Genomic DNA, 16,538 nt, shown 5'->3' with positions numbered 1-16,538 from the left:
ACTCCCAGCACGCCCGGACAGTTGTAGTTTTGCAACAGCTGGAGGCACGCTGCTTGGGAAATACTGCATTAGACGTTCAAAACATTCAATAAAATATTCTCTTGTACAGCGTAATACAAGATAAACATGAAAATAGCCTACGTCCAAGTTCCTACCCTTTAGATTAGACACCGCTTCTCCAATCTGCCGTAGGACGAACGCTCGATCTTCCACATCCTTGAGAGTTACTACTCTGGTGGCGCTAGAGTCCTTCCTCATGTCTTCTACAAAACTCTCCAAGTCACTGTAACATAAGAAACAAAAAAAATTGTAATAATTAGACACAATCCACATTGTGAACTAATAATACATTTCTAAAGTGTACAGGATGAGAAAACCATGACAGATTTTTTCCTTAAACAGCGCCCCCCTCCTTTCCATAGGTTGTATCTGGTACTGAATTTGAAATATCATGGTTGGGCAAAGGATTGCTGTACATTTCTTCAATTGCATTACTATCTCCAGTAAGATATCAGAGCATGATCGCAACAGTATGTTAAATATCTTCAATTTTGATAACATCCTGATACCACCACATACCTGTGCTTACTACTCCAATGGAATCCATTAAATTCAAAATTCACTCCAATCTGCAGGCGTCATGTTATAGAGCAGGAGGAGCGGAGAAGATTGATATATAGTTTTATGGGAAAAGATTCAGTAGAATTAGTAATTTGTTCATGTAAACCTCTTAGGAGTCCAGTGGGCGGTCCTACTCAAGGCTCACTAAACCCAGAACTGGACTCCTAAACCCAGAATGAGAAAAGGATTAAAGGGGTTATCCAGGATTATTATTATAATTTTTTTTTTTTATAGATCAACTGGCTCCAGAAAGTTAAACAGATTTGTAAATTACTTCTATTAAAAAAATCTTAATCCTTTCAGTACTTATGAGCTGCTGAAGTTGAGTTGTTCTTTTCTGCCTTCGTGCTCTCTGATGACACCTGTCTCGGGGACTGTCCAGAGTAGAAGCAAATCCCCACAGCAAACCTCTTCTCTTCTGTGCAGTTCCCGAGACAAGCAGAGATGTCAGCAGAGAGCACTGTTGCCAGACAGAAAACAACAACTCAACTTCAGCAGCTGATAATTATTGAAAGGATTAAGATTTTTTAATAGAAGTAATTTACAAATCTGTTTAACTTTCTGGAGCCAGTTGATATAAAGATAAAAAAAAGTTTTTTTCCTGGAATACCCCTTTAAATTACTAGTTATACTATGTCAACCTGCTCAGCTCCTCCTGCTCTATAACATAATGCAGATTAGAATTTAAAGGGTAGCACCCCAGTCATCCGGTACACTGAGCAAACTCAGCTCCGTTCCAGATGATGGGCGACCACAGACATCACGCCCCATCCATTCATGTCTATGGAAGGGGTTGTAGCGGCTGTGTACTTCTGCTCCACCATCGTCACTCCCCCTCGCATAGACATGAATGGAGGCGGCATGATGACTGAGGCGACGTCACGAACACAGAAGCCCCCAAACTGGTGTCCTGGTAAATATTCAGAACGCGGGGGTGTCGGCCGCGAGATCGCGCGGGGGGTGGGGGGGGGGTTGGGGGGTGTCCCAGCGACTGGACCCCTGCGATCAGACATATTATCCCCTACCCCCTGCATAGAAGATAAGATGTCTAGGGGTGGAGTGCCCCTTCAACATGATGGGTTCCCTTTAAAGTTTTCCATATTAACTTGGAAACCTCCTTTCCTGTCCAAACAGATGAGAAACAGTGTCACAACAAAGGCGATGATTTATTGTATTTATCTGAATGCAGATCTGCTGATGAGAGACTTTGCTTATATTAAAAGTTCCTAAATATATTATCTGGATCCAAGATTTCAGCTGTTCGCTTTCCCAGTACAAATGATTTAATGATTCCCAACAAAGGGAAATGGCACCCAAATGATAAACCTTTCCATGTGGCCATGACTATTCCTTAGTCTGCACAGAGCCGCAGTTTGTGCTCCAGAGCGGTTCTTCTTAGTATAAGGGGCTTCTCCATGGGACTGAAATGCTGCAGATTTGTTGCGGATCTATCAGAGTTAAAGGGGAACTCCAGATTTGTGTCTGATCTTGAGCGTGGTCCAACTGCTGGGACCCCCAGCAATATTTAGAATGGGGCCCAACTCTCCTCTCTGAGCGCTCTAGCCCCCACCATCCAAAACTCACTAGTCTCTGCCTTGAGGGACCAATCCATCGGTTACTGTCCCACTTTAGCTGGTAACTGGCTGAGCTGGCTGTCACTCCCAAGTCCAGTTTGCCGCTCAGGAAGGGTTCTGGGAATCATCCCCCCCCCCCGACCAAACCCCTCCCCCAAGGATAGGGGATAGCTTTTTACAAACTAGGGTTTAGTTTTAAATTTCAATAGGCAGGTCAAAATCTGAAACATATCTGCAGAATTTCAGTCCTATGTGAAAGAACCCTTACAGTCACTTCCTTACCCTTGCCGCTCTTTACCACTCTTTATGTGAATTGTCTCTGTATATGTGCTTTGGGGCCTCTGTATCAGGGACAGGTCAAAGCCTATAGCAGAATTTTAGAAACCTTTTTCCTTGGTGGACAAATCCCGATTCACCCAGTAACATGCCTGATTGGTTCTGCAGAACACATTGAAGGAGATTTATCAAGCTCTGTAGTAGATTTTTTTTTTTTGCGTAAAAAAAGCTGCACGTGCGACTTCCCCATACATGCTGCGACTTTTTGATTTTTTCTTATTCCAAAGCAAATTTCTGAATCTGCTCACGTGGTAATTTTTTATTTTATTTTACTTTGCAGTGGTCATGTATTTATCAAATGAGATAGTCGCTATATATGAAGGAAAAAAAGTCTCATCTCCATTTAAAAGTGTCCTATGCATTCCAGGTCCAACCTGGCTTACAGAAAGTGCAGACGTCTGCAGAAAAGGACATTAACACCCACTTCAACAACTGTTCTTGTTCTGCATCCTGAAACAAAGCTACTACATTAATGTTAATAATTATAGAAAAAAATAATTATATAACTAATAACTATAAATTTTAAGGTTGAAAATGCACATTGCACACCTTGTTAATTTTAGGACACGTACATGCTGGAGTACTCACTACATTTTAAAATTTATGTTGTGTTAAAATAGAATAAGGCACAAAATAATTGTGTAAGAATTTTTACAGACTATGTAAATAACCCATATGTGGCACTAAAATGTTTCCTTAAAAAAAACAAAAAACAAAAAACATCCATAGTAACACAGCTTCATTCACATTTTGGGGTGGGTAACGTACCAAGCCTTGATTTTTTTCCTTCCTTGTGACTTCACTATTGTTTATTTGCCTGTTGGAGCTGCGCTGTCTTCCTTCCCGACGTAAAATCCGGCCTCAACGCAACAAGACTCCGCCCACCAACGCCACAAAATACGGGCTTAAAATTTAACAAAAAATCCTCCGGAATACGGATATTCATGGTGCGGCATAGTATGTTTTTAATATTTTTTTAATTTCTGAGGAGGGTGGATGGGTTGTTGCGGGATAGTTGGAGTGCAGCTATTTAGTGCCAGGCAGGGTGTCACCCGATGTGCGACTATTTGATAAATAGGTCGCATGTGAGCAAAAGTAAGTTTAAAAAATATTGTCATATAAAAGTTATACGTTTGAAAATAATGATAAATCTCGTTTATTATGTCTTTGTATGTAACATATATGTATATTGTTGTGTCATACAGCTAGACTATCTCTTCCAAAACACAATCAGCTGTAGAAAGTAACTGAAAGGAAGTGTTTCATTTTCTATAAGTTGCCCCCCTGTAATGGTGGCCTAGACAGCTGCCTACTCAGCCTGTATGACTAGCCACATGACAGCCCACATGGAGCAAACCACACAACCTCCATGTTCCAACCTGCACTAACATAATCTAGACAAGTTGTTAATAAATAATATTTCTATAGTGAATCCTGAGGCACGTTCCTATCAGAAATGACAGATAAATAGCTGGAAATGTGCTTGACTACAGAGAATATCGGGGATGAAATCTTCCGGAGTTATTCGGACAGAGCGCTGCTGTTTTCCTTGCGCTGCAGCTTTTTGGCAAAGTCTATGAATATGTTTAGAGATTTTTCCTTTCCCTGCTCTGTGGCCTGTACTAATACTAATGGAGAAGTGTAAGGTAAGTCATGGGAACTATCAGCGCAGGCCAGAGACCTGAACACAAGGATCTGCTCATAGAAAGAATTAATGGTGTCTCTTGTCAAGTGAATGTCTGGGTTTTCTAATGACACGTTCTGCAAGAAGAGAGGAGTCAATGGAATTTCTAACTCCAATAAAAGTATCCTATGTGCGGATATATATGTAGGAATATATGTGTAGATGTGTATAAAGATATATTCATATCAATAAAGTATCCTATGATGTGCGGGTATATGTAGGAATATATATATATGTGTAGATGTGTATAAAGATATATTCATATCAATAAAGTATCCTATGATGTGCGGGTATATGTAGGAATATATATGTGTAGACGTGTATAAAGATATATTCACATCTATAAAGTATCCTATAATGTGCGGGCATATATGTAGGAATATATATATATATATATATATATATATATATATATATGTGTGTAGATGTGTATAAAGATATATTCACATCTATAAAGTATCCTATGATGTGCGGGTATATGTAGGAATATATATATATATATATATATATATATATATATGTGTATAAAGATATATTCACATCTATAAAGTATCCTATGATGTGCGGGCATATATGTAGGAATATATATATATATATATATATATATATATATATATATATATGTGTATAAAGATATATTCACATCTATAAAGTATCCTATGATGTGCGGGGTATATGTAGGAATATATATATATATATATATATATATATATATATATGTGTAGATGTGTATAAAGATATATTCACATCTATTAAGTATCCTATGATGTGCGGGTATATGTAGGCATAGCAGCAGAACAGTATGCCGACATATTCTGTGGCACATGCATGTCGGAACTTAACATAGTAGGAGAAATCCAGATATTAATTTGGTCTTCGACAGTGTTTCCTAACGAGAGTGCCTGCAGCTGTCGCAAAACTGCAACTCCCAACATGCTAGGATTTGTAGTTTTGCAACAGCTGGATGCCCACCGTTTAGAGCCCACTGATATACAGTCTGTAATTGGCTTGTGGGGACCAAGTAATCTAAGGTCTATACAGACTAACCTGAGGTCTATAGACTGGACTACTTTGCAAAAATTAGATCGATATGAGATAGATGTGTGGTAAGCTTGTGGGGATATAGGGTATATGGGGTGTAGCTGTGCAGTGATGAAAGGGTGCTGATTTAACCTTTAACTGTTGTGACGCCAGGGTGAGGGCTCCTCAATATATACTTGTCCTATCGTCACCCGTCCCAAAAACGATAGGGAGGAATAAATGATTGTCCACAACCGGAGATTCAGAAAACTGTAGGAAACTTTACTGCAGATTTTATGCAGAGGTTAAACAGGAACAGTCTTTACATATGGACAGTCTATGAGGATCCTGACAGTTGGTTGGAACCTTGTGAGTCTAAGCTCTGGGCTTGATTTACGCTGTTCCACTGGATTTAGGGGATTGGTTTTAGGTCCAGCAGTCACGCAATCTTTAGCAGGGATTTGATTTAGTTACTCACGATTAGTAAGTTGCGGGATGGTTAGGCTTCAGGCCTGGTTTTGTCTTGTAAGTCTCACGGATCTCCTCTCTCTGCTAATCAGCAGATCCGGAACCCAAGAGATGCTGCTTGCTTTGCAGCTCAGAGCAAGAGAGCGAGGATTGGCTGGCAGCTCCTTTATATGGGCAGGGGCTGGCCTTGAGCTGATTGGTTCATCCCAACTGTCAGCCCTTTACACAAAGGATTATGGTAGAACATGTGACTACTCACGTGACCTGGAAAGTCCTTTAGCATAACATAACAGTAGAAACATTAGTCATGTGACCGAAGGTCCTGCAGACACTATATAGATCAATACATTACACTAATTATATACATGTAACACATAAAATTAAAGAATGGAGAGGTGACTAGGGACCATCTCAGCAAGTGGACCCCAACGGTACCAAGGAACTCTGACTTTGGGGACCCAGCACACAAGGTACAGTATGAAATACAGTACCGGGACACCACAGATATATATTAGATAGATAGATATTAGATGACTAGATAGTAGATATGAGATTGATAGATAGATAGATATGAGATAGATAGATAGATAGATATGGGATAGATAGATAGATAGATATGGGATAGATCGAAATGAGATAGAAATATAGATCAGTGTTTCCCAACCAGGGTGCCTCCAGCTGTTGCAACCTTTGGCTGTCCAGGCATGCTGGGAGTTGTTTTGCAACAGCTGGAGGCACCCTGGTTGGAAACACTGATCTAGATACTTCAGATAGATAGGAGCCTATATAATCAGTCTACATGTTTACATTGATTTAGGGGGCTCTGCAGATAAGGTGGGCTCCATTTACAAGAGTTTAGTAAGTGAATTAGTGAAGATGGATGGCGGTGGATTTAGCGGCAGACACGCAATGGGTGATTGATTTTCCTTGGCCCGGCCCCAGCTGTTACATGCAGGAGGGTTCCCTTCGCTCACAGGCACAACAGCTGCTCATGTCTCGGAGAGGAAAAGGTGCTGAAAACGCTGTCACTGGAAATTGAATAGCTGAGAATAAAATAGAATAAAAAAAAGCCCTAATCCAGAACATTTCTATAAAAATGTCAGCGCGGCGCAGACTCTACGGTGATTATGGATGGAGACCAAGGGCACTGAAATGCGGTAGTAAATATGGACTGATTATATGTCCTCAATGACGAATGACCTTTTACTGAGAGGGTGCGGGACAGACAAATACTGGGAGCAGATAGGAGGAGAAGGGGAATCAGAGAAATGGGCTGCGGATGACAGCAGAAGAATATAAACCCGATTTATTACATCAAGTGGAAAAAGCGCCTCCTCCTGTACAGTCTACACGTTTATTATCTACATTTCATTAATACTGTTCTCTGCTGGTTAGAAATTATGCTACAGGTTATCCTGGCACAATACAGTAATAGAAAGCCAGTGCGTTTTATATACTGTATCTATCTACAGTAATGTTTATAGGAAGCCAGTGCATTCTATATACTGTATATATCTATAGTCATAGGTTATAGGAAGCCAGTGCATTCTATATACTGTATCTATCTATAGTCATATGTTATAGGAAGCCAGTGCATTCTATATACTGTATCTATAGTCATATGTTATAGGATGACAGTGCCATTCTATATACTGTATATATCTATAGTCATATGTTATAGGAAGCCAGTGCATTTTATATACTGTATCTATCTACAGTCCTATGTTATAGGAAGCCAGTGCATTCTATATACTGTATCTATCTATAGTCATATGTTATAGGAAGCCAGTGCATTCTATATACTGTATCTATCTATAGTCATATGTTATAGGAAGCCAGTGCATTCTATATACTGTATATATCTATAGTCATATGTTATAGGAAGCCAGTGCATTCTATATACTGTATCTATAGTCATATGTTATAGGAAGCCAGTGCATTCTATATACTGTATATATCTATAGTCATATGTTATAGGAAGCCAGTGCATTCTATAAACTGTATCTATAGTCATATGTTATAGGAAGCCAGTGCATTCTATATACTGTATCTATCTATCTATAGTCATATGTTATAGGATGACAGTGCATTCTATATACTGTATCTATCTATCTATAGTCATATGTTATAGGAAGCCAGTGCATTCTATATACTGTATATATCTACAGTCATATGTTATAAGATGCTAGTGCACTCCATCCATCCATCCCTATCCCTATAATATTTAGAGGACCCAGCACTTACATCAGTCCCTGTACCTAAACTCAGAGGATTTATAGAAAGTGAGAAAATGCCAAGAAGCAAACTTGCTTTACAATGTCCCTTTCATATCAATATTTAACCCTCAAGGGGCCTTGAAACATGACTGGGAATTATATACCAAGCCAGAATCTCTCTCAGAAGGGGGAACGGGGGGCAAGAACCTGAAACACTTGTCTACACAGGGCCAGCTCTGCCTATACGCAAGAAAGTTAGACAACCAGCATCCAAACCAATCGCTCAGTCAGAAGCAGGAGGAGCTGGTTTGTTACAGTGTGTCGCCCCAGTAATAAGCTAATTACATGAGGAGGCTTGTTACAGTGTGTCACCCCAGTAGTAAGGTGGGGTGTGTCAAAGGGCAGGCCAATTGGTGGAGTCAAGGGGGCAGCACAATTAGCTATTGCCTAGGGTGGCAAAAATCCTTGCACCAGCGCTGTGTCTACAGATGAGCAACTCTTTCTTCTGGGAAAGATTCTGGCTTGGTATATAATCCCCAGTCATGTTTAAAGGCCCCTTGAGGGTCAAACATTGATTTGATGGGAAGCTTCTATCTATAGGTGTTATTGTAGAACAAGCTCTCTTCATTTCTTGCATAGACTACATATGCCAGTTTGGTGGTCTCCTCAAGCAGAAATACTACCCCCTTAGTCTCTCTGAGAAAACTGGAGAATCAAGTGGAAACCCACTCAAATGTTTGGACTCTATGCGGATAATATCCTAGCTAAGAGTTGAGTCCAGATTTTATCCCCGTAACATCACCATGCCATACTACTACATCATTGTTAGGCTCAGTAGCTGAACTCACTCCATACACAGCGAGTGCCGGCTGTTAACTACAACTGACAGCCACCATCGATGACCGGAAATGGAGATAGCTCCGATCCCAGCCATTTAACCACTAACAGCAATAGAACCACCACACATGTGGATTCCAATAGTTATTTCAAAGTTTTTAAAGTTTTTTTTAGATTTCGTATTAACTTTACCTTAACTTCAGGACGATCTGCTCCTCGTCCTGGAGGTATTTCTGCCGCTCTTGCTCAACCAGGACGCGCTGTCTCTGCACCGGGTCCTCTAGGTTTTTCACCATTTCTGTCATTTTACTGCTGATCTCCTGCTCGGCTTTCTTCATCATGGCCCTCACCATCTCCTGGTTCTGCAGCTGATACACAAAAGAAATCAAGTTATTAATTTGGTTTTTCTTTTCACCTACTGAGATTCCTAAGACGACAATTTATCGCTCACACGGAGATCAGGCCGACAAGAGGCCGTGATTGAATAAAAAGCCTGCAAATTGTTCTGTCTGCGCCATAAACCCTATAGATGTACGGAGATGATGACCTGTCAGTAGGATGGCTATGCCTGCTGCTATTCTTTGATTCTGTGCAGTCCGGGAACCTATGAAGTTGGGCAAAAGGGCAGAAGTGATTGGATTAAAAAAGGTCAGGGCCAGAATGTGCTTAAGATGGAAGGAAGTTCTATTATTTAAAGTTTCCTTTAAGAAATATAAGGCCATATTTGAAGTATTTTAAGACCATGAAAAAAAAGGGAGAGTCCCCAATAAACAAAGATGAAAATTGTCCAACCATTATGGTGCTCGCTGTGGCCCTCTGCAGGTGGAATGAACAATTCAGATTTGCTTAAGGCTGTGTTCATACGATCAGGTTTTTAAATTGTAATTAATAAATACAAAGCCAAGAATGGATTTTTTTTTTTTAAAGAGAAATCTTATTCTTTCTTTTATATATTTCCTCCATATGTGATTTGTCCCTGACTTTGCTTTTAATAATAGCAATTTAAACGTGTACAAACACCATAAAGATTGGAAAAACAGAGCACATTGCTTCAATAAAATGCACCACACCTGTCTTTAGGTTGTGTGGGGTATTGCAGATTGGGATACAAGGTATGGAGTGTTTTAGTCTACTCCAAGTTACACTGTAGAGCAGGATGTTGTATGGGCCCCATCTGTTCAGCGTGCATCAACTGAAGGTACCCAACAGTCGCTAGTGCGAAGATAAAGGTGGGCCACAGGTGTGCTTGTCTGCCATACCGTATTGTTTGCAATACAAAGTTGGTTTCAAGTTAGCCTTGTGTCAGAGGTAACTAGGGTAAGAGACCACAGGAGAATAAGTGGACACCTCCCCCAAAAAACACATATACTATATAAGTTTGTTAACTTTTCTATATAGAGTCATAAAACTTTATTTTAATAGAACCAATTGAAGGTACCCAATGGCCGCATGGTGAAGATTAGGGTGAGACCTATATACACCAGGGTGCCTCCAACTGTTGCAAAACTACAACTCCCAGCATGCCCGGCATGTGACTTGACTGCTACATCTGAATATACTCTGACGCTTGGATGTACTCGGGGAAGGAAGTGAGAGGATGGCGGAATTATTTATGGAGAACAGTCTAATTATTTCTCTACCATTCCCGTACATAGATTGTATGTGCGTCTGCAGATAAAGCGTCTTAGGGAAGGAGAAGACTAAGTTCTACGGAGGAAAAAGGAGCAATTAAATAAGATGGGATTCTTGTGAGACGCCGGATATATGAAAGGGAACGTGTCTTTTTAAATGTCTTAATCACATGCAGTTACATTTCACAGGCGAAAAAACTCCTCATCCCCGCCGAGGAAACAAACGTGGCTTTTATGCTAATTACACGGCAGCCGCTTCGCCGCCGCCCAACGCCCTAAATACAAGAAGAAGAATTTGGAGGAGACGTCCACAACTATAAGCTTATTACAGGGAACCATGACGAATTGAAGACCACATATTGTGGGAGGGGTACACGTGTCAAACGTATTTAATCCCCCAAGGGCCCAGCTAATTTTGGCTAATTTTGGCTAGCTATTTATTTATTTTAGTCTTTTTATTTTTTCTCCTTTTTTTTTATGTTTAACTTTTATCACCCTTTATTTCATTAGTATTTATCTAATACTCTTCTTATGGTAGGAGCAAAATCAAGACATTTGGCTACATACATTTTTATTATTTTAATATAATTTTATTTTTATTTTATTATTTTATTTAATAAAATAAATTATCATTTCATATAACTTTTTTAATAGTTGTTATCTTAGTGTCCTGCCATTAATAGGATAATAATAATAATGAATAATCCATAAGGGTGCATTCACACACACCCTAATTCAGTGTTTGCCAACCAGGGTGCCTCCAGCTGTTGCAAAACTACAACTCCTAACAAGCTCGTACATGCTTGGAGTTGTAGTTTTGCAACAGCTGGAGGCACCCTGGTTGGGAAACCCTGGCCTAATCCATTACTGCAATCCTGAGAGTTGTAGTTTCGAAACATCTGGAGGGCTGCAAGTTGGAGACCACTGCCATAAGCTAAAAAGTCTTGGAGCATATTTTCTTACAGCTATGTGTTTTGCCGTTCCTCTGTTATTCCTCCTGGAAATCTAGAAATAAATTGATATCTGGGTGTTACCATTCCCTCCTGTCCTTGTGAAAGGGGCGTGTCCTTACACAGTCTGGAGCTGTCAGCACTGATTGGACAGTTTAAGAGTATGCAGGGACATACACCCCGAACTGGCAACACCCGGTTGTCAAATTATTCATACATTTTTAGGAGAAATTACAGAAGGACAGCTCAGCGTAGAGGTCTAAGAATAGAAGCTCTAAAAATATATTTAATTAGGCTGGGACACACCCCTTTGACAAGGGGGAATGGTAACACCCAGATGTCGATTTACAAGAATTGTCAATTTATGGCAGTGGTCACTAAACTGTGGCCCTCCAGATGTTGCAAAACTACAACTCCCAGCATGCCCAGACAGCCGTTGGCTGTCTGGGCATGCTGGGATTTGTAGTTTTGCAACATTTAGAGGGCCACAGTTTGGAGACCACTAGCTTATGGGGAATGTTGGTCTTTACAAAAAAATAAAACTAAAAGATTTTCTTGAAGAAAAATGTAATTTAATTCCTTATAGTCTGCTTTATCCTAAAATTACTACATGAACTCTATCATTCATGCATTGTATCATTCATAAAATCCTCCAGCTGTTTCTAAAAGGAGAACACACCTGGAAGGCGCCATTCTGCGAATATTTTTTTTTTTCCGAGATGTAATACCTATGAACTGCCTGCAGGTGGTGCAATGTGCACTGTTATTATTATGCAGGTAGCAATATTCCCGACCACACGTGTCTATTGTGCGAAACCAGAATAAAGCGCTGGAAATAGTTCCTAGTTATGTTTTCTTATGTAATTGTTCTCTCTCTCTGACTGGAAGGCAGGCCGCATGTCGCTCTTCTATTTCTAAAGATGAAATCTGATATCATTTGGCAACATCACAAAACTGCGGCTCTGCGGAATCAAAACTGCGGCTCCGCCCGTAATCGCCGTCGCCGGTCTGCAAGCGCCATTTGTTACAAATTATCCACTCAACTCACTTACAATGACTGTAGCCGTAGTCAGTGTATAAAGGACGCAGTATAAAGTGACTAGTCTTGGCAGGGTATGGAGTTGTAAGGCGGTGTTCACACGGCGCAATTTATGTGCGGAATTCTGCTCGGAAATTCTGCAAAATGTATTGCACATTGCATTGAAAGGAGATTCCGCTATCCCATTCACACGGCAGAAATTTTGCAGCAGAAATTCTGCAAAAACACTGAACTTGTCCTTAAAGGGGTACTCCGGTGGAAACTACTTCTATTAAAAAAATCTTAATCCTTCCAGTACTTATTAGCAGCTGTATACTTCAAAAGAAATTATTTTCTTTTTTGGATTTCTTTTCTGTCACAACCACAGTGCTCTCTGCTGACACCTCTGTCCATTTTAGGAACTGTCCAGAGCAGGAACAAATCCCCATAGTAAACATATGCTGCTCTGGACAGTTCCTGACATGGGACAGAGGTGTCAGCAGAGAGCACTGTGCTCGTGACAGAAAAGAAATCCAAAAAGAAAAGCATTTCCTCTGTAATGTACAGCCACTAATAAGTACTGGAAGGATTAAGAATTTTTAATAGAAGTAATTCACAAATCTGTTTAACTTTCTGGCATCAGTTTTTTTATATATATATATACATATATATATATATATATATATATATATATATATATAAATAAAAAAGGTTTCCACTGGAGTACCCCTTTAAATTTTGCAGAATTCTGGACAGAACCCCAAGGAAGTCAATGGAGCTTTGAATTTTGGTAAAATTCAGAGTTTTGAGCACACAGAAATTCTGCCAAAATTCCATTCAAGTTCTGAAAAACTGGCCAAAAAAAAAAAAATCAGAACAGAATTTGAGCGGAATCACAACATTTTTTGCAGTGTGAATATAGCCTGATGCAGCATCCGTAGAGGTTTATAGGGCCTGAGTGACTATATACAGGGCCTACATAGAGGTTTATGGGGCCTGACTATATACAGTGTCTCCTCTTTGCTGAGCATAACTGCATCGCTAGGTCACACAGACCCATCAATGCCGCTGTGGGCAGCCTGCGGCAAGGAGGAGGAGTGGAGGGGCAAGCTGTGCATAACTAGCTTGCCCCCTGACTGGTGAGCAGTTAAGGGGTTAATAAATGTACAGGCAAGGTTTTTTAGCCCCCTCCCCCGCCTGTAAAACTTGTGGGTAAATATAGTGGTATGTCCCATTGGGGGGGGGGGGGGGGGGAGGAGTGCACCAATCAGGGGTTTAATAGTTTCCCGGGCTTTCAGGGGCCCTCCCCTGGGTATTTATAGCTGGGGCACCTCCCTTCCCCCCCTCAATCTGCCCAGGACCCGGAGTTTTGCCCTCCCTCCCTTTTTTGTATCTCTGTTTATTGTAAGTCACAGCTTGGTGGTAAGAAGACGGTGAAATCGGGGTCAACCCGGGGTAGACCTCCACACAGGACAGTGTGGCAGCACCTCTCGGGTTGGTAAGAAGCCAATCGGTGTCTTTGTTACAGTTAAATCCCCACCCACGGAAAAGTTGAATTGTTGTTTTGTCAGTTATTATTTAATTAATTATTGTAATAAGGGGGAGGGGAAGTTATAGCCTGCTAGGAGCTAACTGGGTCTCAACAGTCTGCTGGAGGAGGAGGGTGAGGGCCCAGGCTGGTATTACTCACCTATGGCGAGGCTCCACCCCCGACAGGTGATGGCCCCGCCCCCTGTCTTCTGACTGCAGTCTCTTTAGGTCAGGATGGAGAGGAGGGGCACACAAGGTCCAGGAAGAGGAAAAGCCCCCTGCCCCTCCTCCTCTGCTGAGGGGGCACTGTGAGGAGCAATGTTTCCCCCCATGGTGCTTCCAGATATTGCAAAACTACAACTCCCAGCATGCACAGAGAAGCTTTGTCTCTGGGCATGCTGGGAATTGTAGTTTTGCAACAGCTGGAGGCAAATTTGTTAGGAAACACTGGTACGGAGATATGGGGTACAATGCTGAGGAGGTGGTCTCTAAGCGGACCAGTGTTTCCCAACCAGAATGCCCTCAGATGGTGAACAACTACAAATCCCATCATGCCCAGATAGCCTTTGGCTGTCTGGCATGATGAGAGTTATCATTTTGGAACAGCTGGAGGCAGCTTCATTGGAAAACAGATGTACAGAAGGATGAGGGGGGGGGTACACTGTATAGAAGGATGGGGGACACAGTGTGGAAGCATGTGGGGGGTACACTGTATAGAAGGATGGGGGACACAGTGTGGAAGGATGGGGGGGTACACTGTATAGAAGGATGGGGGACACAGTGTGGAAGGATGGGGGTACACTGTATAGAAGGATGGGGGACACAGTGTGGAAGGATGGGGGGTACACTGTATAGAAGGATGGGGGACACAGTGTGGAAGGATGGGGGGGTACACTGTATAGAAGGATGGGGGACACAGTGTGGAAGGATGGGGGGGGGTACACTGTATAGAAGGATGGGGGACACAGTGTGGAAGGAAGGGGGACACGCTCAGGAGGGAGGCACTACGTGAGGGATGGGAGACATGCACTGTTTCCCAACACGGTGCCTCCAGATGTTGAAAAACTATAACTCTGAGCATACCAAAGGCTGTCCAGGCATGCTGGTGTGGTGTCCCAGTACAGGTACATTGTGTCAAGGTATTGTAGGCCCTGTCAGATTGAGACCTCCAATGTCCTGGGGGCTCCCCTGCAGGGACTCAACCATTTCTAATGTGTATTTGCACTGTTATAACTTGATAATCTGTTATTAGGTGTCTGTAGCTTTAAGTATGTTACCTAGCAACCTCATGCCTAGTCAGGGTATGTGAGAGTGGAGGACTGAGGGCTAGACTAAACTATTGTGTAAGGTGTTATATTATGTTATTACTTGTTTTTTTTTTTTTTATCTAAAGCCGAGGAACGTGCTTTCGATTCACCCAAAGTGCAAGAAAAAGTGCAAACGTGTTACACTAAAAAAACGTGCACAAAGGATGCGGTCTATCGCAAGCCCTTCTCCGATAGGAGAGAGGCCCCCCAACAAACCTTACCCTTCGCCTCCGGACCAAAAGGTACCTGCGAGGTTCCAGGTTCGATGTCCCTTTTCGCCGAAGCTACTAGGGGACCACAAATGCTCCCGGCATCCCCCTTGGCGTTGGCCAAGGTATCTGCCCGCAGAGCCGATTACGGTAGGTACCCTGCCAAAGCAGGAGTACCCGGGGTGTTTGCAGGGAGGTGCGGAACCTAATGGCCACACACACACCTCCCCTAGACCACCAGGAGGGACACCCAGAAGGGCTACCGCATCCTGACAAATCCTGTGAACACACAACACGCAAAAAGTGACACAGTGAGACAAAAAAGAAATAAATAAGTGAATGTGTGCAGATATACTGCCAGGACATCCGGCCGGATCTATAAAAATTTCTCTGATCCTAGCCAGAAGGCCGGGAACCAAGAGGTGAGTGCCACAAGGTGAAGAGATTATGGTGCCCGTGCTTCAACTCAGTGAGCCTATTCTCCCAGTGAGTTTCGGCACCTCGGGGTCACCACTCCCCGAGGCACAAAAGTACCTCGGCTCTAGACCCTCTCAGCCTCATGGCGAGACCCGGAGGGAACAGGTCACATCGGGGCAGCCGTCGAGCTGATTCCTCAGAAATTATGTTATTACTTGTATGTAACTTTATTGTAAATCCTTAAGGGGATACAGACAACTCTATGATCCACAGCTGCCTGGCCAATGGGCTTTAGTTTAGCCTTCCCTTATAAGGGGTGGTATTTCCTGTGTAGTTCAGAGGTAGAGTTCAGGTGAGGAGAGAAGCTGAGAGGAGAGAAGTTGAGTTCAGAGTGAAGAATCATCAACTCATTTCAGTTCAGAGTACAGAGTGGAGGAATATCCAGCCTTTACTTCAGCCTTGATCAGAGGATTCATAAAGGACAAGTCATTATCTTCCGGCAAAAAGCCACAAATCTACCGACACTTCAGTAAGTGACTTTAATCTCAAGCCTAATATAGCGCAGACCTAAAACTCCTAGTCCGGCCTTAAGAGCCAAGTATATATGCAATATCAAGTCCAGGCACTGCGAGCTGTGTGGTCCTCTAGAGACTGTCTGTTAACCCTTTGGGAGACTTTGGTTGAGCGCTGTGGAGATTGTACCACCTATCTTCAAGTTAG

The 16,538-nt window shown here is 42.0% G+C and overlaps 1 protein-coding gene across 14 annotated transcripts in view; it reads right to left on the bottom strand.

Annotated features, from left to right (window-relative positions):
• The window catches only part of KIAA1217 (KIAA1217 ortholog), a 692,495-nt gene that overhangs the window by 20,769 nt on the left and 655,188 nt on the right, over window positions 1-16,538 (bottom strand). For all 14 annotated transcript variants that reach the window (XM_056519293.1, XM_056519300.1, XM_056519289.1 and 11 more), the window contains 2 exons: window positions 8,949-9,124; window positions 156-283 (listed from right to left, as the gene is read on the bottom strand). In XM_056519293.1, coding sequence (XP_056375268.1) covers window positions 156-283; window positions 8,949-9,124 — 304 coding nt within the window. The remainder of the gene's footprint in view (window positions 1-155; window positions 284-8,948; window positions 9,125-16,538) is intronic.

The sequence above is a fragment of the Hyla sarda genome, chromosome 5, assembly GCF_029499605.1.
Source record: "Hyla sarda isolate aHylSar1 chromosome 5, aHylSar1.hap1, whole genome shotgun sequence".
NCBI classification, from domain to species: Eukaryota; Metazoa; Chordata; class Amphibia; order Anura; family Hylidae; genus Hyla; species Hyla sarda.
The sequence above is the reverse complement of the archived record's forward strand: the minus strand, read 5'-3'. Positions and strand labels throughout refer to the sequence as shown.